Source organism: Poecilia mexicana, unplaced genomic scaffold, assembly GCF_051168715.1.
Source record: "Poecilia mexicana isolate PSO_F unplaced genomic scaffold, ASM5116871v1 scaffold_18, whole genome shotgun sequence".
In the NCBI taxonomy this organism is placed as follows: domain Eukaryota; kingdom Metazoa; phylum Chordata; class Actinopteri; order Cyprinodontiformes; family Poeciliidae; genus Poecilia; species Poecilia mexicana.
The window spans coordinates 17,205,155-17,228,503 of NW_028263387.1; the positions used below are offsets into that span (position 1 = coordinate 17,205,155).

General features: G+C 40.0%; 1 protein-coding gene across 2 annotated transcripts in view; it reads right to left on the reverse strand.

The window, feature by feature from the left end:
- adamtsl3 (ADAMTS like 3) overlaps positions 1-23,349 on the reverse strand; it is a 38,089-nt gene that overhangs the window by 3,690 nt on the left and 11,050 nt on the right. Inside the window, exons 5-24 of one of the 2 annotated variants that reach the window (XM_088016243.1) lie at positions 22,771-22,897; positions 22,159-22,233; positions 20,286-20,443; positions 18,918-19,029; positions 18,329-18,467; positions 18,189-18,239; positions 17,895-18,099; positions 15,915-16,062; positions 15,740-15,824; positions 11,300-11,592; positions 9,234-9,363; positions 5,623-5,833; positions 5,344-5,523; positions 5,106-5,259; positions 3,918-4,926; positions 3,704-3,831; positions 2,349-2,460; positions 1,310-1,523; positions 1,109-1,218; positions 798-1,018 (exon numbers count right to left, since the gene is read on the reverse strand). In XM_088016243.1, the coding sequence (XP_087872369.1) occupies positions 798-1,018; positions 1,109-1,218; positions 1,310-1,523; positions 2,349-2,460; positions 3,704-3,831; positions 3,918-4,926; positions 5,106-5,259; positions 5,344-5,523; positions 5,623-5,833; positions 9,234-9,363; positions 11,300-11,592; positions 15,740-15,824; positions 15,915-16,062; positions 17,895-18,099; positions 18,189-18,239; positions 18,329-18,467; positions 18,918-19,029; positions 20,286-20,443; positions 22,159-22,233; positions 22,771-22,897 (3,862 nt within the window). Of the gene's footprint in view, positions 1-797; positions 1,019-1,108; positions 1,219-1,309; positions 1,524-2,348; positions 2,461-3,703; positions 3,832-3,917; positions 4,927-5,105; positions 5,260-5,343; positions 5,524-5,622; positions 5,834-9,233; positions 9,364-11,299; positions 11,593-15,739; positions 15,825-15,914; positions 16,063-17,894; positions 18,100-18,188; positions 18,240-18,328; positions 20,208-20,285; positions 20,444-22,158; positions 22,234-22,770; positions 22,898-23,349 lie in introns of those variants that run through there. The other variant, XM_088016242.1, reaches the window with a different exon arrangement.

The window sequence follows — 23,349 nt, forward strand, 5'->3', positions numbered from 1 at the left end:
AGTTTGCAAACTCTTTCTTCTCGCGTTGCGGTCAGTGGGGTATCCGTACCATGCTTTATACTCTCGGTGAGAATCTAAAGGGGAACCCTTCACCCCTCCAACAGTTCAATATCAAAATTTCACAGAGAAACTTATGAAAAAAAAGAAAAGAAAAAAACCCCGAAAACATGGAAAGCTTGAATTTTTTCATACATTTCTGGACAGTTTTATAACAAAAACACTGAAAAATGTGACGTATGTTTAGCAACAAGCTCACTATCTAGTAAATCATAGATGGAGTGGAAAATAAGCGTAACATCAGAAGTATTTGGTGAACCACTTTTGAGAAGGTGCCACAATAAATCATGACAAAAGAGGCAAACATTTTGATTATAAACTTGCATCAACCAGTGTTGTCAGCTCAAAGGACGGTGAAAAATGGGGAAATGTGTCTTTTACTGAATTTATGACAAGAAAGTAAGCTGAAAACACAGACGATATGGTCTGATTTGGAAATAAATTGCAGAGTAATAATGATATTCAATATCTGACTTGCAAAGAGGACCAGAGGAGATAACTGGTGGAATCATAAATTGAAAGATGAGTTAGGATGCACGGAAACAGAGGCGAGGTTTGGTCTGTCCTGTTTGCATCTGCTTTAAACATTTTAACAGCTTCAAATCCCACACTGCCATTCGTCACGCCGTTTGTTTTTATATTTGACCGTTTAAAATGACTTTGAACTACATTTAAACTGAGAAAATCACACAAATATTTCACAGCGTCTTATCATTTAAAGTAAAAATAAAAAATCTCACCTCTGCCACAAGACAGCATGTTGCAGCGCTGCCAGCTGGAAGGCCGAGGTCTCCACATGCAGTGGTGATCCCGCGTCGTCCTGCCCGTTCGACGGTGTTTGCAGGTCACCTGACGGGATTGGAAACCGTGTCGGCCGCAGGAGGCTGTGCACTGTGTCCACGGCCCCACGTACCAGTAAAGGAAGCACGCATCTGTGGAGCAGTTTCTCACTGAGCTGGGCCTACAGCGATAGATAGATGGATAGATACGAGGCGTTTGATTAAAATCGGTTCTAAGAGAACAGAGGCTTGTAACCTGAACTCCCGTTTACCTCCTGAAGCCTTGACACGTCCTGTAGGAAACTTTGGTACCGTTCGTGTCTTTGCAGTGAACGTCTCGATGCTGCGTAGCCAAACTGGGACCCACACACCGGCCGTGACACTGAAATTACGTCAGATTGAAATTTTTTGGCGACTTTCTTGGAAACTAACAAAAAAAAAAAAAAAAAGGTGTGCTACATGGGAATACTCACTAGTCCCCAGGAACTTGTGATCCATCTGGCACAGGGCAAAATGTTGCAGAACCTGCTACTGGATGGTTTCTTCCCTTTTCCAAGGCAATGCCTGGTTTGTACTTCTCTTAAACTGCCCTCAGCACCCATCATGCAACGAACACGTCTAGTCTGCGATCCCCCACCGCAGGAGGCAGAGCATGGCGCCCATGTATCCACTCGCCATCTAGCCAAGCTGGAAGGAAAATAGAAAATTTACAGATTGTTTGCACGTCTCCTTTTTTTTTTTTTTTAATTTGTCCCAAGTATATGTTTATATGCTCAAAGAAAAGAAATGAAGAGTAAACATAATATTTTCTACCTAGAAAACCATGTGCTTAACAAACTGTACCTTCTCTATTACATCATTGCTGTATCATTTTGACAGAGCTGAACTGTATATGATTGGCTCTGGATCTCAATATATAATAAAGTCTAGAAAAGCTTCACTTGTGGTGCTTTATGATATTTATGTTGAACTGACTCTGTTATAAACTGTGTTTGTAATGATGTGAAGCATTTGAAATGCCTTGCTGCTGAAATGTGCCATACAAATAAAATCTAATTTGATTTGATTTGATTTAACTGAAAAATTGAAGTTCAGTGAACTGAACTGGAGTAACTGAACTAAACTGAATTGCATTAAATTGGATTTAACTGAATCCAGTTCATTTGAAATGAACTGGACTGCAATGAACTTATATTATTTGAACGTAATTGACTTTGACTGATTGAAGTGATTTAAATTAAAATAATTACATGAGGTGAAGTGAACCGAAAGGAAATAATTTTTGAACTGAACTGAAACAAATTTGATTCAATTGAATTCCAAAGTATATATTTCTTCAGAGTCAATCCATCATATAATCATCTGATCTAAGGAAATTAAATTGAACTGAAATGAGCTGAACTAACTTATATTGAACAGATTGAATTCAATTGAAGAGTAAAGCACTTAACAAAATTGAGGTAAATTAAATTGACAAGAAAGTCAATCAAACATGTAGTGACAGTAACCGACCTGAGGGGGCAGCCTTGTCCTCTGCAAAGGCCGCCTGACTGGCTGCTGTTTGTCCTCTCAACACAAGGTTGGTGGGTGTAGTTACCACGGAAACAGCTTCTTTCTTTACTACCTGGACAAATAATTGAGATTTATTTTCAAAGATCTACAAACCTGAAAGCAACAAACAGAACCAGGAATGTTATATGGAATGTAAAGTTTTTTATTTCTTTTCATTGAAAACAATACGTCTTTCTAACTCTTAGATTTTGAATCTCTGATAGTCAGAGACAGCATTTTCCAAAATTCTTCTGGAAGCTGCTCCTCTTTTCCCCCCCAAACCCAGCATTGTCTTCTATAAAAAGCTCCTGAAATACCCCAATTACACTGCCTTTAATAGAATCTGAAGTAAAATATAAGGAAAATAAGGTTGAGCCATTTTTAACCACTTTTAGACCTCTTTATCCCTTCCATTTAGATTAGCTGGACGGGATATGCCGAGTTGATCTTCTCTGATTCATTGCCTGGAATCTGTAATTGCTACCGCATGGGGAGGAAGGGTTCAGCAAAGTCAGGAAATCCTCAGTGGCGGCGCTTTGATGAGGATTCAGTCACTTTGCGACTGATCTTGCTTTTCAGAAGACAAAGGTCCACGCAGTTCAGAGACGACCCAAATTCTGACATGAAACCGGACATTCCTCGTCACTGACTCAGCCAGATGTTAAGTGAAAGCTCAGTCAACGTGCGTGTCTGCGGTCGCTCTTGTGTCTGTGCGTTTCTCAGCTGGGAGAAAGCTTTTCCCAGAACCTCTAAGCCCGAACCACAAAAGAACAACACGCGTTACTGTAAACTGGACTATAATAATCTAGAAGAGGACAAACTAGACCTGACATTATGCCAATACTGACCTTATTATTTGTTTTCTTGGTTTCCAAAACTGTTCAGAGCAAAGTCAGAGTGATGGTTTTAGATATCTTCTAGCACAAAAGTCCTATTAAGTTTGATTGTGTTGGAAAGGAACCTTTCAAGGGTCTTGCTATGCAGAAACTAAATAAAAGAAAAAGCTTGAAAAGTCTTCAGATTAGGTTTCTGCAAATTTCCAAAGGTTCTAGTCAACTTTAAACCAACACATATAGTGCAAATACAAATTTTCACCGTGATTGTAGAAGTTGTCAGGCTTGAATTTACAACTCGAATCATTGTAATTCAACTGTGTTGCTGCTATCTTCTTATTTTCAGTCATTCAGAAAAACCCCCAAAGAGAACAATTGTTTCCAACCAAAGTTTGGCTGTTTGTGTCGCATAAAGAAGTCAAGGGTTCTTAGAAAATATTTCTCTTTGCTGTGTGCAAATTAAAATCCGAAAAAGGACTTTACTTGTAATCCGCAGCCAAGATGACAAAGTTGTACTTCCATGACGATTTCTGGCAGTGCATGTGTACAGACCCTCGTCTTCTTTACCTGGAGACTGGATCCTCAGTGAGCCAGAGGCTGAAAGGCCAACTCTGTATTTAAAAAAAAAATAAAATAAAAATATCTGCAGCTTGGTGTGAAACTTGCATAACAATTCCAAGTGAGGGTTAGTTCATACCTGCTATCAAAGTGCAACTGGTTTCCATTTTTTGTCCACATGAGAGATGGTTGAGGGTTCCCGACAGGGTGACACCTCAACTCCAAAGAGGCAACTGGTTTCCGCAAGAAAACCGGTGTCCCAATATGAAAAACCACCTCAGACTGAGGCGACACAGTCGTCTTTTTAGGCTGTTGTATAAACTCTGGACTCCCAGCTCTTGAAATGTGGGTTTTGAGGTTTGGCTTGTAAAGGGTTGGTCCATTTGTGGAGGATTCTGCACCATCTGGCGGGTGAACGGTAGATTCGTCGGCGTCTCCTTGCGTCGTTGCAATTTCACTAAGGAACTGCATGATGAAATGTTCCCCTTGTTGTCTTCCAAAGCCTTCAGAGAGGTTGCGCATGAGCTCATCTAACTTAATGCTGTCGGAAACAAGCATAGCCGGAATCGGAGAATCAGCGTTAGTCCCGTCATTCTCCAGAGTCAACTTGTTCTTTTCACTTGAGTAAGGTTTGTCAGCAAGGTATTTTTTATTGTGGTAATAACCTTTAAGCTCCAGCATGCGCTCTACAAGGCTGTCGTATTTATTGAGGGGTATGGGTAGCTCCTGCATTGTGCCTCTAGTTGAGGTTATACCTGGACGCGCAGTCTTGTGTTGCCCACTTTTATTCAACCATGACTCTGGAACTGCAAGCTTTTTTTTGCTGCCGAGGATGTGTAGGACAAAATGTTCTCGTGCAGAGCCTGCGGTGCACGTGTAGATCCCAGCATCAGTTGGATGGACCTGCTGAATCTTCAGAAATCCTTGGGATTTGATGGAAAACTGAGGGCGGTTCACCAGGGGTTTCCCTTCTTTAAGCCACTGAATGTGGCCCTTACGGATGTTGCGTGTTGGGCAGCGGAGGATCAACGTCGTCCAGGGTATGAGGTATGCATAACCACCGACAACCAGCTGCAGCTTCTTGGACTTCTTCCACTGGATGTAAACTTTCCTCTGGCCAAGTATGGTGGCATCAGGTTTTGGGGAATCTGAGATGTATTTCGAAAGTCACATTAGTATTTCTATAGAGTTTTGGGTGAGAATTATGTCTTGTTATCACTACACAAAGCCTGATTTACATTCTTGTTTAGTTTCTAGGATGCCTTTCATTTTGACATGCCTTGGTAGTAGCAACAACCTGAAGAGACCCAAACAGTGTTTCGCTTACCTTCGCAGTGCCTGAGAAAGCATGAGCGGATCCTGATGGGACGGGCTATCATGGAACAGTTTATTGAATTAACAATACTATATTGTCCATTTTCTCCCTGCTTCCTGCAGACAGCTTGCAGAGTCTGAATGCCGTTTCCACAGGTTACTGAACACTATATCCAAAAATGATGACGCAAATTAGGAGAAGGATCACTTAGATAAGTTAAATAGTTACTTAAGGTCAGAGGATTAGCTACCTGAGACCAGTCAGCAGTGACCCACTGAGGTGGGCAATCCTGCCTGCCACATGGACGCTGGTTATCAGGAGCCCTGGATGGACAAAAGGTGTCAGGAAGCTCGAGGATACTGCCGTCCGCCAGCCTCTGTTTGCAAAACACTTGTCTTTTCTGGACTCCACCACCACAAGTCTGGGAGCACTGCAGAGACAATAATGCTGAGGTTCTGGCGCAAAGTACAAGAAACATGGTCAGGATCAGGCATGTTTTATGGCAAACACGCAACGTTATGTCCTTTACCTGGCCCCAGTCGCGTGCGTCCCATGTGGGAGGGCAGTCAAAGCGGTTACAGGCTTGGAAAGGACTTGGTTTGGGCTTCTGACACATTTCATCTTTTAAAACCGCAGAGTAGTTGCTGTTCGGAGAGGGTCGGTGTGTGCAGGTCACAGTCCGCGTCATCAGACCAACACCACACGTGGTAGAGCATGAGCTCCACTGCCCTGCTTCCCACCTGTGGAAATGACATTGAGCAGAAGAGATTTCTTTAAGGCTGAATACTGTCAACGTTTTGTGGAACTTTAAAGTTAACAATGCAGCTTTTTCCCTCAAAGGTAACAGCTTGGTGACTGCTGTGTGCATATTTGTGCAGGCGTGCATGGATCACAACAGCAGCAAAACAAATCTCTGTCTCTGCTCGGACCTATTAATGATCACATTTTCACTTTGGCTACATTAACCTATTATGGCTTATGTTAGCAAAGAGAACAGGACGGAAACAAAAAACTAGATGTTAACTGAGAAATGACATCACTGACTTTTTTCTTTCTAAAATGATATCGGATGCAAATGAACGGGAACTACGGCTGTTCATGTCGTGACCTAAAATAATGAAGTAATTAAGTTTCAATGGTGTGAACTGAACTAAGAACTAGCTCTTGCACAATATTGTCTAGGGTTGGCACAAGTGACCCAATTCCGATTTTTTTGCCGGGGCCGTTCACACTGCCAGTAAAAGCGACCTGTATGCGTTCTGCAGTGTAAACGGGCAAACGACCTGAAAGTGTCCCGCATGCGCAGTAGAGGGCGCAATAGCGTCAGCGTTCTCAGTGTTCTGCCAACCGCCATGAAAAGAAGAAGTGATCAGTGTTTGCGGAAGTAAACATGGAGGCTAACGGTGGAGCTTAGCTTACATATTTGAAGTTGTTGTCTGGCCGGAGCAGCATATTAACAACTTAATCCTGATTATAGTCTGTCATCGTTGTTGTTTTTCTTCCCACTTGCACAGAATAGTGAGATTTGTTGAGAAACAGTGACGTTCAGTTCGGATGACTGCGACCTGGACGTTAGGTCGCATTTGAATCGGATACGTATCGGATATGGGTCACATTAGAAAAAGAATCCGACCTGTGCTGTTCACACTGCCATGAAAAGATCGGATACAGGTCGCATTACGTCAAAAAAAATCAGAATTGGGTCACTTCAGGCTGCAGTGTGAACGCACCCTTATAGTGCAAAATGTAAAATATTAAACCTTGACTTGCTTATTTTGCACTGTAACAAACTTTAAAATTTTATAGTTTGTTACACTATTGTATTTTCTGAACATCTGAAAATGATTATTCTTCTACTGTTGTGGCCTGTAGATTCAACACATGTGATGCAACACTTTGCTTAAGGACTAAAGAAAAATCTGGTTGTTTTATACCGTTACAGAATTTTAAAAATAAAAAATATAGTTTGTTAATGAACTTTTGACCTATAGACTTAAACCCGGTTTTAGCATGTGATTAGATATAAAAAAAAAAAAAAAGCTAATTGACTGCTTTTTAAGACATTTGCACTTTTTCTGATCATCTCTTTTCCAGATTTAAAACACATAGAATTATCAAACCAGAACCAAATAATTTTAGGCCATAATTTAGTAAAATGGTTTGGGATCTTCACAAAAAAAAGAGTTATTTCACCTTGAACCGCCTTGCTGCTGAAATGTGTTATACAAATAAATACATTTTATGGTTGTTTTTGGCATTAGGGCCATCATAGGTGGAGTACTGCTTTAAAAAGCCGGACTAAGTTATTTAAAATTGAAACCTTTACTTTTACATACAGTACATAGTCAAGCCTGTGTGCACACAAATTACGTTGGAGATCAGTTATTCATTTATTTATTATTTATTTATTTTTTGTCCCTATGTGAGCTTTACTCATGCATCAATATGAAAAATAATGGAAATTAAATTCATGACAAGCAGAATGACACAAAATTCTCACAGTGTTCAGTAATGTCTATGTAGGTCTTATGCAACAATTCATTTACATTTTTCAAGTGCACATGGGGAATAATTTAATGTTGCCGTCAATAGTCATTCTGAACTGAACCATAAACTCGGCTTCAAAGTTAACTTTGAATTTAGTCCAATTTTAGGGCGTAATCCGGCAACTTGCTCCGGCTTTTGAGGTTGTAGCCTCCGTCCAACACTGCAGCAACTCTACTTTTGGTTTGACAGACTGAGTGATACTTCAAAACCTTGTGTTTGTTTAAGAATCCAGGATCGAGAAGCGGAATGGGAATGAAAGTTGTTCATGGACCGGTACAAACTAAATCTAATGGCCGTTTCCCCTCAGAGGGAACACTATCCAAAGAGTGCAGCTTATTATGAGAGGGTGAGGGGGCCTGAGGGAGGGAGCAAATGGCCAAAAGAAACAGGTCCAATGCAGCGTTTGTTGTGCGTGAAAACAAGACTAAAAGCTTGGAAAAACAGGCAAGGTCAGGCTGCAAGCCTCTGAGTTTTCGGACAAGAGTAGAAGTGGCGGAGCGACCGACAATGTCCACGGTGTTAACTTGAAACATGTGGCCTGCCACAGAATCCGCGTACTGTTTAGCCAAGATTTAGATATGTTGAACAGCATGTGGCTTCACAGCTTAATATTTGAGTTAATTAACCTATTTTGTTTGAAGTACAAAATCCGATTACCATTAAAAATCTCAAATATGTAATATCAACTTTCCTCAATAAATATAACAACATTTCAGATATGAGTAACAGTCTAATTTATTGTGTTGTTCTTGTAGGTGCAGGACTTTTGCTGCTTATCAAAGATTAAAAGCTCAAGTTTTTGAGAGTCTCAACCACAGAGAAGCTTCCCCTCGATTTTTCCAGTCGGATAAGTCGCAGAGTAACTTAACCTGACTTCGCAAAATGAAATCTTCCAGATTTCTACAGCAACACGTCTGGCAACAGTCCAGAAAGTTCTTCTGAGGACAGTTTTAATATTTCCTAGGTATGCTGCCGAACCGCTGACCTCGGATCTCGGTGCGTCAGATTCCAACCTTGTTTCTCAAGGCTTTAATTTCCTGTCAGAAGTGATGCAACCATTCGTCTCTGTCATTCTGCCTCAGCATCACCAAGATCCAAGTCATCTGCATTGTGATTTAATTGGCTCAGCTGGTATTTAATTAGGCTGGAATAATGCTGAAAGTTAGGAACAATTAAAAACCATTCCGCCATCTCAATCAAGATGAATTGATTCACATGATGTTTTTTTGTTTGTTTTTTTTGTTTAGAGTTTCTTCACGTGTCTGACGCTATAAAGCACTGCGACTCAAGAAGAATGGCACATGAGCACCAAATATTGCATAGTTTGGAAGAATGTGCACTTGGCAGGCTGCTTAATGAGTACAAGATCCCACTTCAGTTTCAGTCCACTTCAGTTTTAATTAATATTTCTTTTCTTATATTTTGCCAAATCCCATTTTCCACCAAAAAAAAAAAAAAAAAGTAATTTCCTCTTTACTTTTATTGCATTCATTAAAGTCTAATTTGACGTCTGTGCTCAAGCCATTACAAACAACTCTTAAAGAAACCTGGTGGTGGTGACCAAGCCTTCTGATTGGTGGGGTTTTACTGTACCTCGGCGGGCAGAGGTGGATGTTACAGTCCTGGAGGAGCGGAGGGGGCCGACGGGAACTCACACACCGGCTTTGGTCTGCTGCCTCCCTGGTCTGCTTGTTCAGGCAAATGATCACAGCTTCCTGCACACCTGCATTTTGACAACATATAAAAGCATGAAGAGGAGCAAATAACCTGATTTTGAATTGCTTTTCATGGCAAGGAATGCCGTTTTGCATATGTTAATATTAAGTTTCTTTATGTATGAAGGCACACATTTGGTGTGAGGCGTTCTCTTCCCCCTCTTTCACTCTTCACACACAAAAAGGAAGGTGCTTTTCATGATGGCGGTTTGACAGTCTCGCTTTCTTGATGGCAGGATCTTTGACGACGACAGTTTGAACACAGACTCGTGATTTTTCCAAGCTAAGTTCAAGACTTTGTGGATACAAAAAGCTTAAGTCGTCATAATGTGGGTCACCCGGACCAGAATGTAGCCCAGTCCCGATCTGCCTTTCACTGCTCTGATTGTTTTATAGAAAGGTTGCTTGGAGTATGAAAGAAGTTGCATGTTGAGTTTGCAATGGAAATGCAAAATGTATTTATCTCATAAAGAGTGCACAGTCAAAAAAGCACAAGGAGTTAATCATTTTAAATGTGACTCATTAAAAATGCTAAATATTTACGGCTTTAATTCCCAGGTATGATCAGCTCACAGTGATGATTGTTCTAGACAAAACCACCCATCCATCCACCCTAAGTGTGCTGCAGAGCTAATACTAGGTTGCATTTCATCTGCAGAAATTTGTCTTCAGTTGTCTTATTTGTTACATTTTTCTCTTTCTTTAGTAATGTTGCATCTAAAAACATTTACGTTACCTTCACTGCATCATGTTCTTTGCTGCTGTGCCTGTAGGCCATACTCCATTTATGTGGTCTATATTTTTCCTTTTAAATACATAATGGTAGCTTTTTTATATATATGTTTTTTTTTAATTGAAAGTAAGCTCTGTTGCAAACCAAATGGCCTCATATATGTAAAACCTTGGAACTGAAGACGGTATAGTTTCTTTTTATTGTGTCTGTATTTGGAGCAGCAAGGATGACTGGAAATAAACTCTCCAGTGACAAAATCCAGACATAAGAGCACCATAAATACACAATGACATGGCTCAATTTTAAGAGTAATTTAAGCTCATATTAAAAGTAATCCAATGCAAGCATAAAGGAGGCACTTCGAGCGCCACGGTGGTGTGATGGTCCACAGAAGCACAGCCCTGGGGATGTGTTTTTGACATGAGATACGTCTCTGTAACCATCCTCCAATGCCCACTACTTGAGTTTCGGGGAGTGTATGCACACACACACAGGCACTGGCAAATGCCTGTGTGCAGAAATAAATTTGTGACTATGCTGGATGTGGACATGGGGAGATTAAAGTAAGCCTTGGCTTGTGTTGACAGGATGTTTGGGGAAACCGTTTCAGTGCGGGACAGCTTTTACTGCTGCTGTGAGCGATGGGGACTTACGACCTTTAAGGTTAAATGTGGTGTTTACTTTCTCAAAGCCAATTTTGGCATGGCTTTAGTCATCTACTTTCTAATACTGCATTCATTTGATGTTCCACTAAAATAAACCGGGCCACTTCAGAGACCCGAATGGGGCTTTTATGAATTATAGACAGCAGGAGCAGCCATGTTCACTGGGTCGCAGTTAGGATTAATAATAAAATGTTCAATGAAAACATCTTTCAACGACGTCTGAGTTTCTACTTGTTGTTTTAAATAGTTCCTCATCCTCAAAGGATGAAGTGAGCATTTGTTCTACAAAGACTATCTATACAGGAAATATGTGTGAGCCGCAGAGAAGGACACAGGCAGGTCAGATCGATTGATTAATATTTCCTAATCAAGTTTAGTTTTTTTTTTTCTACATTATTCTCAGACTTTAGGGAATAAAACCCTAAACACTTTGATTATTTGGGGTTTTTTGGCGAGGGAGAGGTGTCAGCATTTGATTAATAAAGTTTACTTTTTAATTTTTGTCCTGAGTCGTTGTGCATCTTGGAGACAAATTAAGATCCGTACCTCCTCCGCAGCTCTCTGAGCACTCGGTAAATCCCTCGTACTCCCAGTCAAGCAGGTCCCCGCCACGTCGCGGCTCCTCCTCTTCTCCATTTTCGTCCCCGTGACCGAGCTCTCCCGAGCAGGGTTTGCGATAACACGGCTGGACCGAGTCGGGTTTTTCCCCCTCGCACTCGTCGTCGGGCAGGTCGGCAACGGTCTGGGAGAAAGACAGCAACACCTGGCACTTGACCGTCCGCTGCTGGGTCCCAGCTCCGCACGTTCTGCTGCAGGGCTGCCAGGGACCAGGAACGAAGCTGCAGGAGGACAACACAGATGTAGAAAATGTAGAAAATATTTAACTCGTTTCCTTCGCAAATACCCGTGGTTCATGCTTGTGCCGCTCAGTTTTAAAAAATGTAGCCCTGTTCTTGAGTGACATCGTCTAATATCATCTTGGTTTGTCATGAGGGAGTGGAGAGGAAATCCTCAAACTCCAGTTTACAACAACTGGAGCTGATGTAGCAATACAAGTGTAAAACTGAACCCCACTTGGTCTTTAAATACATTTGGCTTTAGCAAAGTGTTGGGTTTGATTACACACTTTCGTCTGCTGGAAGATCAAACAAACAAAAAAAATAAATTTAAAAAATCAGGCTACGAACTAAGCATCTATGTTTACATAGAATAGAGAGATTTGTGCCATTTCATTTAAGCTTCATGGGATTAACCAGCAGCTGGGCTACTTCTCTTTTGTTATATGGGTCTAAAATTACAGCGCCATAATTTGTAACGACATCCACTTTTGAAAGCGGTCTAATAAGCGCAGATATACATATAAAACCCGTCTTCACTCTGGATTTACAAGAAGACTGATCTGAGAAGTCGCTCTTGGTGCTAAGTGTTCATGTCTCTTGTAATAAAGAAGATCAAACATCTTCTTTGTTAAGAGCCATGTGTTTCGACACAGACCATTTCCATAAACGTAACAGAAGCCGGCGCAATGCGATAACCCTGTCATTGATATCTATCGCAGCCATTAATCTTGTTGAAAAGGAGCCTTTTTAGTTTTAATTAGATTTCTCTCTGGAGTTGTTTTTGGAGAGAAAACAAAAGCATTGCTGTGATTGAGAAGAAAAAGAAAAAAAAAAAAGTGAAGCATTTACTGTAATGTCTACCCAAGCTGTTGTCTAATAATCTGTTGTGGTAGTAAAAAGTTTCTGTGAGTGTTTTTTGCTACCAAGACCGTCTCGGGGTTGAGCGCCGACCAGACGAGGAAAACAGATTCCTCCTCACTAACCACAACTTCGGTGTCGTTTTGCATAATTGTCATTTTGCCACCATGAGAATGATGTCACACCAGCGTCGAGTATGTTCTGATTGCAAGTTGGAAAACGGTGAGGTTTTGATTTGGTGTTAAACTGCTATTAGCAAAACAAGCTGTTCTACGTGTTTGAACGCAAACGGACCATGTTAGTAAGTAGACACCGAATGCTACGGCTTAGTTTGTAGTCTATGCTAGCAGACGTCCTTGCATTGGGCCATGTTGGGTAATTCAAACTCTTCTTGTCTTTAAGTGGGAATTTAGAGAATTCGAAAATAAACAAAATTAGGACGTTAAAAGAGACCACACCAGAGATCAAACTTCCTATAGGCTTCCGGTTTGATCGTTCTCTGAGAAGAGTTATTTGAACTTCTTGAATAAATCTTCACTCTACAAACTCAAACTTGAGGTGGAGACTCTGAAATCCCTTCTTTTGTCTTGGGGAACAATTTCATTGAGAACAGACGTGGCCCCGACTGGCATTTGGTGCTTCTTTTTACACTTCTTCATGGATACTGGTAAATCATAATGAGCTACATGCCAGGCTGTACCATTAGTAGAAGGTTTTGGGTCTTCCTGCATAGAGTTGTTCTCCTCATGCATGTGTTGCGTGGGTTATCTTACAGCCCAAAAGCATGACTGTAAGGTTCATTGGTTCCTCTAAATTGTCTTTAGATGTGAGCATGTGTGTTTCTTTCAGTCCTGCGTATCCCTGTGTTGCCATTGTAACAAATTGGACATCCGTCCATTGTCCTCCTTTCCAAAGTTATTCTAAATTGCATTTAAATGTGGTGCCTGGCACAGCTACATCTGATTCGAGCTGCTATTCCTTTTCCCACAAGAAAAGGTTTTAATTTCTGGTTTACCTCAGAATACAGATTATTCAACTATTTCAGTGTGTATTTACACAATGAAAGGAGCTTCAGCTCGCGCGCAGGACTCCCCCCTCCACCCCCATTCGACCGCAACACAAAAGCGCCACACTGTTTTATAAGATGCCTCAATAAAGAGCTCATAATAACAGTAAAGGCCGTCTCGTTACGAGCGTCCGGGGACTCGCGCTTGTTTGGACAAACGAACGAAATGAATCACTCGCAGTCGGAGCTTGGAACACGAACAACAAAGTCAACATGCGAGCTCGCAGAAATGTTTATCTTCATGGGCTGTTAAAGCACATCTGTCAGTTCAAAAACAATCCCGCATTCATTTGTGGCAGGAAACAACAGATTTTTTTTCTTCTCTCTCTTTTTTTTTTTTGTAATATCAGCCAAGGCCACACGTTAATTACATCGATTAAACATCCATCTTCAGAAATATTCTATAAACTGGTAGTAAAAATAATGTGCTTGGCCAGGGTACGGAGGACAAATCGGTTTCACTTTTCTCATGCCAGGAGTGAGTCCAAAATAGGAATTTCCTTCTCCTTCTTCCTACATCCGTAACAAGGCCCCATGTGGTATGCAGATATTATTGTTGGATTGTGAGCGACGGTGCATTATGCAGAGTTATTTATGAGCTTTTTGACAAAAAAAATGTTTTATATATATATATATTGCAACAGAACAAAATCACACGCGCTGGCACTCCTCCCTCCACTCGCCGCTCGATCCAGACGTGTCAACGTAAAAAATGCTCGAAACTTGTTGCTAATATAACTCATGCGCAGCATCCACGTATCGTTGCACGTTCGGGGGACAGAACATCTGGAAGATTGTGGGGTTTGCTGAGGTAATGCTGGAAGGAAGTGCAGGTTCTCAAAAACGATGTTTGGTCTCCTTCACTCTCGGTTTCCCCTCTTACCCCAAATAACCTCCAGTTACGTTCAAGACACACAGATTAGGCACCCAGGAGGTATTTGCAGTCGCGCGGGCGAAAGGTTCTGACGACTGCTCAGACACCGAGCTTGATGGAAATCGGCGCTGACACGAACACAACAGTGATACTGTGGTGGTTTCATGGCGGCACCCAGACCTGTCCACTTCAATTTGACCTCCAGGTTGGTCTGTTGCTCTAAGCTCGGAAAATGTTGTTGAAACTGTGTGTGCCTTTGAAATTACTTCTGCTTTATTTTACCCATGTGGAGAAATTTTATGTTACTAAAGTATATTTTTCTTTTAAGACGAGATCCTGCCAGTTTTTTTTTCGGCTTCTGAGCAAAACTGGAACCAGCAAATTTGAGATTATAATCACACCTAAAACCTTTTTTGGTCCAGTTCAGCCGACAAAACGTTTGTGAATCTAGCCGTAGATTTGGGAGTTACTTTTCACATTTTATTATCTTTTTATTTGTATTTTATGTGACTGACTGACACACAGTGGTGCATAATTGTTGAGTGGAAATTACATGTTTTTTTTTTGGTTTTTTTTTTACAAATAACTCCCTGAAAAGTGTGTTGTTCATTTGTATTTATGCTCCTTTACGCATGTAGCCCCAAATAAAATCCAGTCCAGTCAAAATGCTTTCAGATGTGATCTGACTAGTAAATAGAGCCCAGCTGAGCATCATTTAATCTCAGCTGGTTTTCCAGGGCCAAAAAGGTTTTTACACGTTTGTCCTGTGAAAACCCGCTGCTTTTTTCCCAGAGTTCACCGTCTTTAGCAATTATTTTACACTGTAAAATACAAATTTTCATTTAGAGATTCAAAGATTTCTTTGAAAACTGAAACTGTGGGAAAGGAAGGAAAGAGGTAGGACTCAAGGAAAGAAGGAAACAAGAAAGTAAAGGAAAATGGAGTGAAAAAAGACAATGTATTGTGAATGCCGCCATCTTTAAATGGCTGGAAATTGGTAACAATTATAATTGTTGGCTTTACATTAATTAAAATGTGAAGCCAACACGGACAATTGATTACGTCAATTGACATGCAACTGACTTCATGTTATATCATGTTGCGGGTGTTATATCGCCACATATAACATGAAGCCAACTAGAGTGTTAGCAATAAGATTCAACATGTGTCTTATTAATTTTGTGTTGGTTTATCGCATAAAATCAAAACAAAAACACGCTGAAGTTCGTAGATGTGATGTGAGAAATTGTGAAATGATACAAGGTGCATGGATACTTTTGCAAGAATCAAATTAAATTGTTCTCTAGAACCTCATTCAGCGTTTGCTCATGCTTATGGTCGGTACTTACGTTGGCTCCTCGGTCGCAGTCACTTCCTCCTCCAGCTCAATGGCCTGTTTCTGCCAGACAGGCTTCGCCTCAATAGGGAGCGTGTCTGGAGCAAATTGCACAGATCCGCTTAACATTGCGTGAAACCACAAAGAAAAAGGACAAAAGCTGCTCAGTGTAGTGCGACATTTCCCACCTATGGATTTGTAGCACGGCACTGCAACCAGACACTCCTCCTTGATGTGGGGTTTGGTGGTTGGGTTGCAGCCTCCGGCGTGGATCCCTCTGTGATCGATGCATAAAACCACCCTGTAGCGCAGACCTTGTCCACAGGTCACTGTGCACTGGTGGTGACAGGTCACACAATTCTCTCTCAGTCCTATTTCACGCAACTTTTACAGTCATGCTCATTTTCTTTAGATTATTGTTTTTTAAAATATCAGTCTGAAACTGAAGGGAAGCGAGGAGAGAATCCTTCCGAAATCTCATCAAATCCCTCATCACGAGCAAACCTTATGGATCTTCTGCCAAAACAAGCACGTTAAAGGAAGAATGTGCTGCACAAACAGCATTCCGGTTTTTACAGGATCTGACTGCCAGGGGGTTGGCATGTTCCCGGTGAGAAAGAAAAAAAAAAAACTGGCAATCAGGAAGTTGCGTTGGCCTTTTACCGTAGGGGTTCAGTTCAAGAAATAAACTTGGCCAAATTGGCCGGTGTGCGATAGCACACGGAGCAACTGGTGTTAATGATGCAGCTCTTTTATACAAAGTAAAATATTTGCATATTTGTTCCCAAGCAGTAATGAGTGTTTTTCTTGCAATCAAGATGCAGCTTAAAACGAACCATCTGTCGTTCTAGAGAATCACTTACTGGCATAGTTTGTTTTTGTTGTTGTTGTTGTTGTTTTTTATTACCATTTCTCCGTTTTCTTGTATTTGTTTATGGTCACATTTACAGATGAAGTTCCCGTAGCTGTAGTAAATGTACTGGAGAATCACCTCCAGGTACTAACCAGGTCCAGAAAACATTTGACTGTATTTGGGGGAGACATCACTGCACTGTAGAGTAAATTTAACAAAGCCCTGACATTAATTTGTCACTTTTAAAAGTTTAATGACCTTTGTGTCAACTTCCCATACTCTGATACTGCTGGATGCTGCATATATTTCGAGAGAGTAATCTCTTCTGAGTAACAAGGTTCTGGTTCTGTTCTGGAGACTACTGAGGAACATCTGGAGATGATGGTGCAAAAAAAATGATTCTTCATAAAATCAAGAAAATTGTGAACCCTCTTTAGGAAACAACAACAAAAAAAAGTTTTCTGAGCTGCTATAATACAGACCACTACGGGACACCCTTCCTGTCATCAGTATCGACAGCAACTCTTTGAAGAACCGTGGGTAATATGAGTCACAAAAACATTTTACTTCTCCTTGGGATTAATGAATTATTTTTTAAATTTAATTTGTGAACAAAAGCACAATTAAGACCAAGAAACACACCAACTTCAACGTTTAAAGGTCCCTTTACTGTTTAGTTAATTCCTAACGAAAGTGTACTTTTAGTTTTCAGGCATAAAAAGTTGAAAGACCCAATAAAAGAAACAAACCTGGTAACACTTGAGTTGAAGGGCTGTTAATAAGACTGACGCGATGCTGTCATGAACATGAAGGAGTCCTCATGACTATTTATGACTGTCATAAAGTGTCATTTGGTAAATAATTACATTTTTAATGCAAAGTTGACACTTTTAATACAACTTTTAGAGCAACTCTGCATTAAAAGTGTCATTGTTTACAGAATGACACTTCATTACAACAGTCGTAAACATTTATAAAGACTTCTTCATGTTCATGACTGTTATGACATTTTTACTCCCCATCAAATAAAGTGTTACCAGAAATGTTTATGAAAACTAAAATAAAAAATCAAGATAGGATATTTTGTTGAGTTTTCTCCCCTTTTTTTGTTAAAGCATACTACAAGGGTGTTTTTGTTTTCATAAAAAAAAAAGAACTAAAAAGAACTTATAATAACAAAGGTAAATCATCCCAAGAGGAATTTTCCTAAACATTCACAGAAAAACTCAAATGTTTTTGTGAAGATCCTGATTACAGACCGAGAAATGAGAAGGATTTCAGCATCATAGCAAAAAAATGTAAAGGAGATACCTACAGGTGACCATTCCTGAGCCACCCAGGTTGGACAGCTGAAAGAGTTGCAGGGCTGCAGGATTGCCGTCTTTGGCGAATAGAGACACTTCCACTCTTCGGTGGGGGTGATGTTACCCTGCATGTCTTCCTCCACACACGTCACAGAGCGACTCTGGATGCCGCCGCCGCAGGAGGTGGAGCAGGCCGTCCAGGGGCTGCTCTCCCAGCTGGAGGAAGAAAACGTCAGATCTGATACAACGGAATAACGCGCTTCATGTCGATGTGTTCATTTTGTCTTTCTGAACTGTAAACATACCGAGGCAGGGGGTGGTAGAGATCATACGGCATAATTTCTTTGTACCCATCACTGAGAAAAAGAGACGATGAAATAAACTAAATTATGCTGTTAATATTAACCAATTAATATCATTGCTAACCAAAGATCCAGAGCCCTACCTGTCCAAACAAGGCTCCATGTTGCACTCCTGCAGTTTGGGTTTGGGTTTAACATTTTCAGGGTAATAATGGCAATACTGGTCCACAACCACCCGACCAGCTCGTAGGTCATAGCACTCTGCAGATGTCAGCTGGTAACCTGTGGGTAAAGTTGTGAATAAAGACCAAGTGAATTTAGTGAGACAATTATTAAACATTAAAAACATCTCTATTACTCTGCAAGTTAATATAAAAAGAAAAGTTAAACTACAGGGATTTCAAATAAAACAAATAAATGTGAAGAAATGTCATCAAAAAATAAAAGAAATAATAATCCATGTTAATGTTTGCATTATTTTCAGAATTAAAACTAAATCAAAGGAACTTATAATAAACAGAATTATTAAAATATTGACTTTATCAAGTGTAAACATGAAACTTTTCAATATCTAAAGACATACATTATAAAAACTCTAATAAATAGTTGTCATTAAATTAAGTAAACTAATAAAAAAAAATAAAAGTACATTATATCAAAAGAATGAATATACATGAATATTTGTTTTTCTGTGTGCTGCAACGTAATTGATCAGAAATCAGCCAGGCTTGCCTCCACCACACGTGACGGAGCAAGGGAAGAAGTCAGTTTCCCTCCAGCGGTGAATGATGGGCTGATAGTAGATGTACTGGATTCCACTGTCTGCAACACCGGTAAGCTGGATCTACAGAAGAAAATAAGGAATCAATGAAATACATCACACTCTCTATTTCTTCTCACTGTCCCTTCGAATAAAAACCAGACAAAATAAAACAGCTTCGTTCTATTTACATTCAAGTTTCAGCAGTCAATGATTGCATTCTGAGGAGATCGGGGTTTAATTTAAAAAGCTGCTGTTCAGTATTTAAAAAAAAAAAAAAATTAAATATCACTTAAAAACATGGTTACAGAGCACCGACATGCACGGATCTGCACCTGGCATACTAATAACGCACAACACAGTGAATGCTTCAACACATGCTGGCTGTCTGTTTTACAGCAGGGGGAAGTAGTCAGGAGATTCATTTGCATTTCATGTCGACGTGGTTCACACTACTCCAATATCTTTCAATCTAAACACATGAAACCAGAGCTGCTTTGCACCCTGCTAAACGCAGGGAGGTTCAGCCGGAGTTTGTAAATGAAAGCCTTATCTGGACCTACTGTGGAGGTTTTCATAAAAAAAGGAGTTGGAGTAAAGCTGCATAAGGACTGAGTGTTGGTTGGTTTTTAACAGTGTGAAGCTGTCAGAGATTATTAGCTAAGAAAAGCATTTCAAATCCTGTTGACGGGTGTAGCACTTATTTTCCTTAGTTTTAAGCACAAGCTTGGGAGCTGACGGAACAATATTTTTAGTAAATAAACGCTTATTTACACACCCAGTGTTTCATTTTCAGTCAGACATGTGTCCAGTTCCCCTCACGTTGGATTTTTCAATGCTACTGTTATAGTTCCTACACATAAATGTCACCAAAATGTGTCATGAAGAAGAAGATTGCAAGTTTGACTGGTATGCAAGAATAAATGGTTCAAAATAAAGAAAACGGCACTTTGAAAATAAAATATGCGACACGTGCAACCATCTGTTATCATCTTGTTCAAATCTGTTGCATAAAATCCGTTAGCGGGTTTTATTAACTACGGAGAAAGAAAGTAAAAAAAACAGGAGGTGACACTATGTCAAAAACTAACTTTGTTAATGCCCTGTAGATTTTTTGAGATGTGTGATGGAAAAACAACATTATTTTATAGACTTGTGAGAACATTGCAAAAATATTCTTAATTTTTTTACATTTTGATCTGTGTTAATATTCTTTAAAAGATCAGAAGAAGTTTAAGGGGATGTTAAGTTATAAGAATTGAGCTTCATGAGGCAACTCGGTCAACTGCTTGTGATAATTCATCATATTTGTATTTTATGAGCATCTTCCACGTTCTTGCCTTGACGGTGAAGTCCGCTCCGAGAGGACCAGTCATCCGGAGGATTTCTTTGTCTGAAAGCTTCTGAAAATCCAGGGTGGTGTTCTCCAAGTAGTATTGCCCCGATTGGTCCAACATCAGTTCAGTTTTTTCCCCCAGCAGAGTCTTACCCTCCACATCTGAAGATAAAACAAATCAGACAACTAAAACAAAACCGCAGACGTCCGAGTTCAGGTGAGCCGTTATTCTGCTCAAATACTTTCGTTTGTTTTTTTCGCCAAAATATCAGAACTTCATCATCATCAAACCCAGTAATTTCTCAGTGGGGTTTCATTATTACCGTGTCACCGTTCTTCAAACAAAACGAAGAAGGAAATAAAAAATGTGATTAAAACGTCCAGAGGTCTTAACGGACCGCTTTGATTTAGGACGGACCACACACAGAGGTTTAGCCGGAGCCAGTTGCACACAATGAGCGCAGTCTGGTTTCGCTGTTTGAAAGCCAAGAGCAGCGGCGCAGCACTGCCAGCAGGATCACGAGCAAGATCCGCAAGGAGGCCGGCGCTGCTGTGAGCTTCTGCCCCGTTCGACCCGACCTCAGCTATGACACCAAGCCTCTAAGTCCCGCGTGAACGTTTAAAGAACGGCTGCAAACAAACAGGAGACGTATTTCAGTTCAAAAAGTGGAACTCGTAATATAGAGATAAAGCCACTCAAGTAATTATTCCTGCTAATTTAGACGAGTACATCTGATGAAAACTATAAACTTAGTATCTTAGACTTTACTGCTCAATTAAGACCATTGAAGTCTGACTGAAATGCTTCTTCTTTAGCGATGACCTGTAGTTGCCTCCCCACCTTGAGGACGGGGTCACATCATCGGTCTTCTCTGTGTCTGTACAGCCAACGCTATAAACATATTGTCATAAAAATATTATTTAATTTGTATTTTGTAATAAATTAACAAAACACTTTGTGAGAAACGTAACTTTGGGTTTTCTTTAGCTGTCATCCTTCATAATTAAAACATTTATGTCTTGAAATCATGCGTTTCAAGACAAATACTTGAAATACAATTTGGTCTACTCAAAATACTGCTTTCGATTTGGATTAAACTTCTCGAATAAATCCACTCTTGGTTGATCTTCTAATTTATTGGAATTCACTGCAATGCTGTATGGTGTACCGTTTTTAATCCGTCAAAAATATTTAAAGTTGTCGTCGCAGCTACAACTTTAAATGGTTTCCAAAAACTATGCCGCACCAACTCAACACCTGCAGAAATAAACCTATAATGACTCATTTACTGCTATTTTAACCTGGAACTTATACTCTTTATTTAAATTTTCTGTTAAAATGCTAAAAGATCCATAAAAAGTTAAATAATTTGCATTTTGTCAAACTGAAAAAATAAAAATAAAATAAAAAAATCAAGATACTGATGTCAGGTTTAATTTAACTTCACCAAAAAGTGAAACTATGATTACCGTGTTCATTTTACATCAAATTAGTGTTACACTAACACTTTCTAGTAAAGATTTTCCAAAATATATCTCCTTTTTTCATGCCTACCAAAACCTGAAAAACAGTAAAAACCCTGTTTGTACGTTTCTATACATTTTCAGCTGAGCTCTGAAATTGGATGAGAGAATATTCTGTCTCTGAAGCGCTGAGAGCCGATACAAAATCTGTTTAGAAATTAATAACAAAACCATCTGTACCAATATAAAAAGATTAAGGAACATTTAAATTCTAACAAATAAATAAGATTAAGTAGTGAAGATTCAAACATAGTGCACTTTGGATCAGTGTGCAACCAAAGAATGAAAAACATAAATCTAAAAACTTTTGGGTAGTTTGGATGGAAGGGGACCCCAGACCTACCAGGACTTACACAAGTGATCCGGGCCTTTCAGGACCAGACGGACATGACGGCTCTGATAGGGAACGACGACCACAGTGTCCTCAGCTTGAGTGGGACAGATAAAAAAAAAAAAAAAGGTTTAAGAAATATGAACAAACACACGTATAAATGTAAAAAACAATATGTTGAATTCCTTTTAAACAAAGCGTAAAATAAATACAGATTTTATACCAAAGACAAGTAGAGCTAATTCAGAAAAAACATCAGTTGATGCAAAGATGATATATTGTTGAATTTGAAGGAAATATAATTCATTTATGAGTGGAAAAGCAGAGAATTATGTAGCAGTCACATTGAATTTAACAGTTTTTAAGAGTTCCTTGAACTAATCCGTTTTAAGGGAAAGCTGCTGTCAGATTTTTCTAACTCATTTCGGGTTAAAAAAAAAGAAGTAGCACTGAAAAACCTCCCAAACCAAGAAGAGACGTCTGCTTTTCTGAGAGCAGTTCTGTTCGTGAAAAACTCCCCTGCGGACGTTTTTAACAATGTTTAAGTTTGAACTACGCCTAAGTTTTATTTTTTTATAGGAAAAAAAAAAGTTACTTGCTAATTAGAGAAAAAGCAAGAATCAAGCATATTTACTGTTCCCTGAAGTATGCTGGGACTTGTAATGCCCTCGCACCAGCCTGCAGGACGAGCCGTCTCCGTTGCAGATGCCGCAGTTGTCTTCCTTCGCCGTGCTGCCCAGTTCATGATCGCAGCCAACGATCTGCAGCACGGAAACAGACGGAAACATCTTGATGTCCTGAAGGACTGACTGGGTAACGGAAGTGGTGATTTGGTTGTGTTGTGTTAGGTAAGGCGAAATAATCTGATTTGCAAACGTAACTGAAAAAGGCAATAAGTAAGATGTTAGACTGCAACGCCTTTGTGGGATTTTAAGATATTCAAGAGTGTCTGGAAACCTCAATAAACTGAAGTGGCTTTGTAAAGAAGAGAGGGGCGAAATTTCCTTATAATCACAAGAGGGAAGGGAAGTTACACAGGAAACGACTTCTTCAGCTTATTGCTGCTGAAGGAGCTTCTTCATCTCATCACTACTTTTGTGGATGTTTCTTTGAGGCAGCAGCTGCGACAGCATCAAGTTCAGCCGAAAACGTCTCAGGAGGACAATAAAGTGTCCAGTATATCACTCAGTGAGCCGTTGTGTCGCAACTTTCT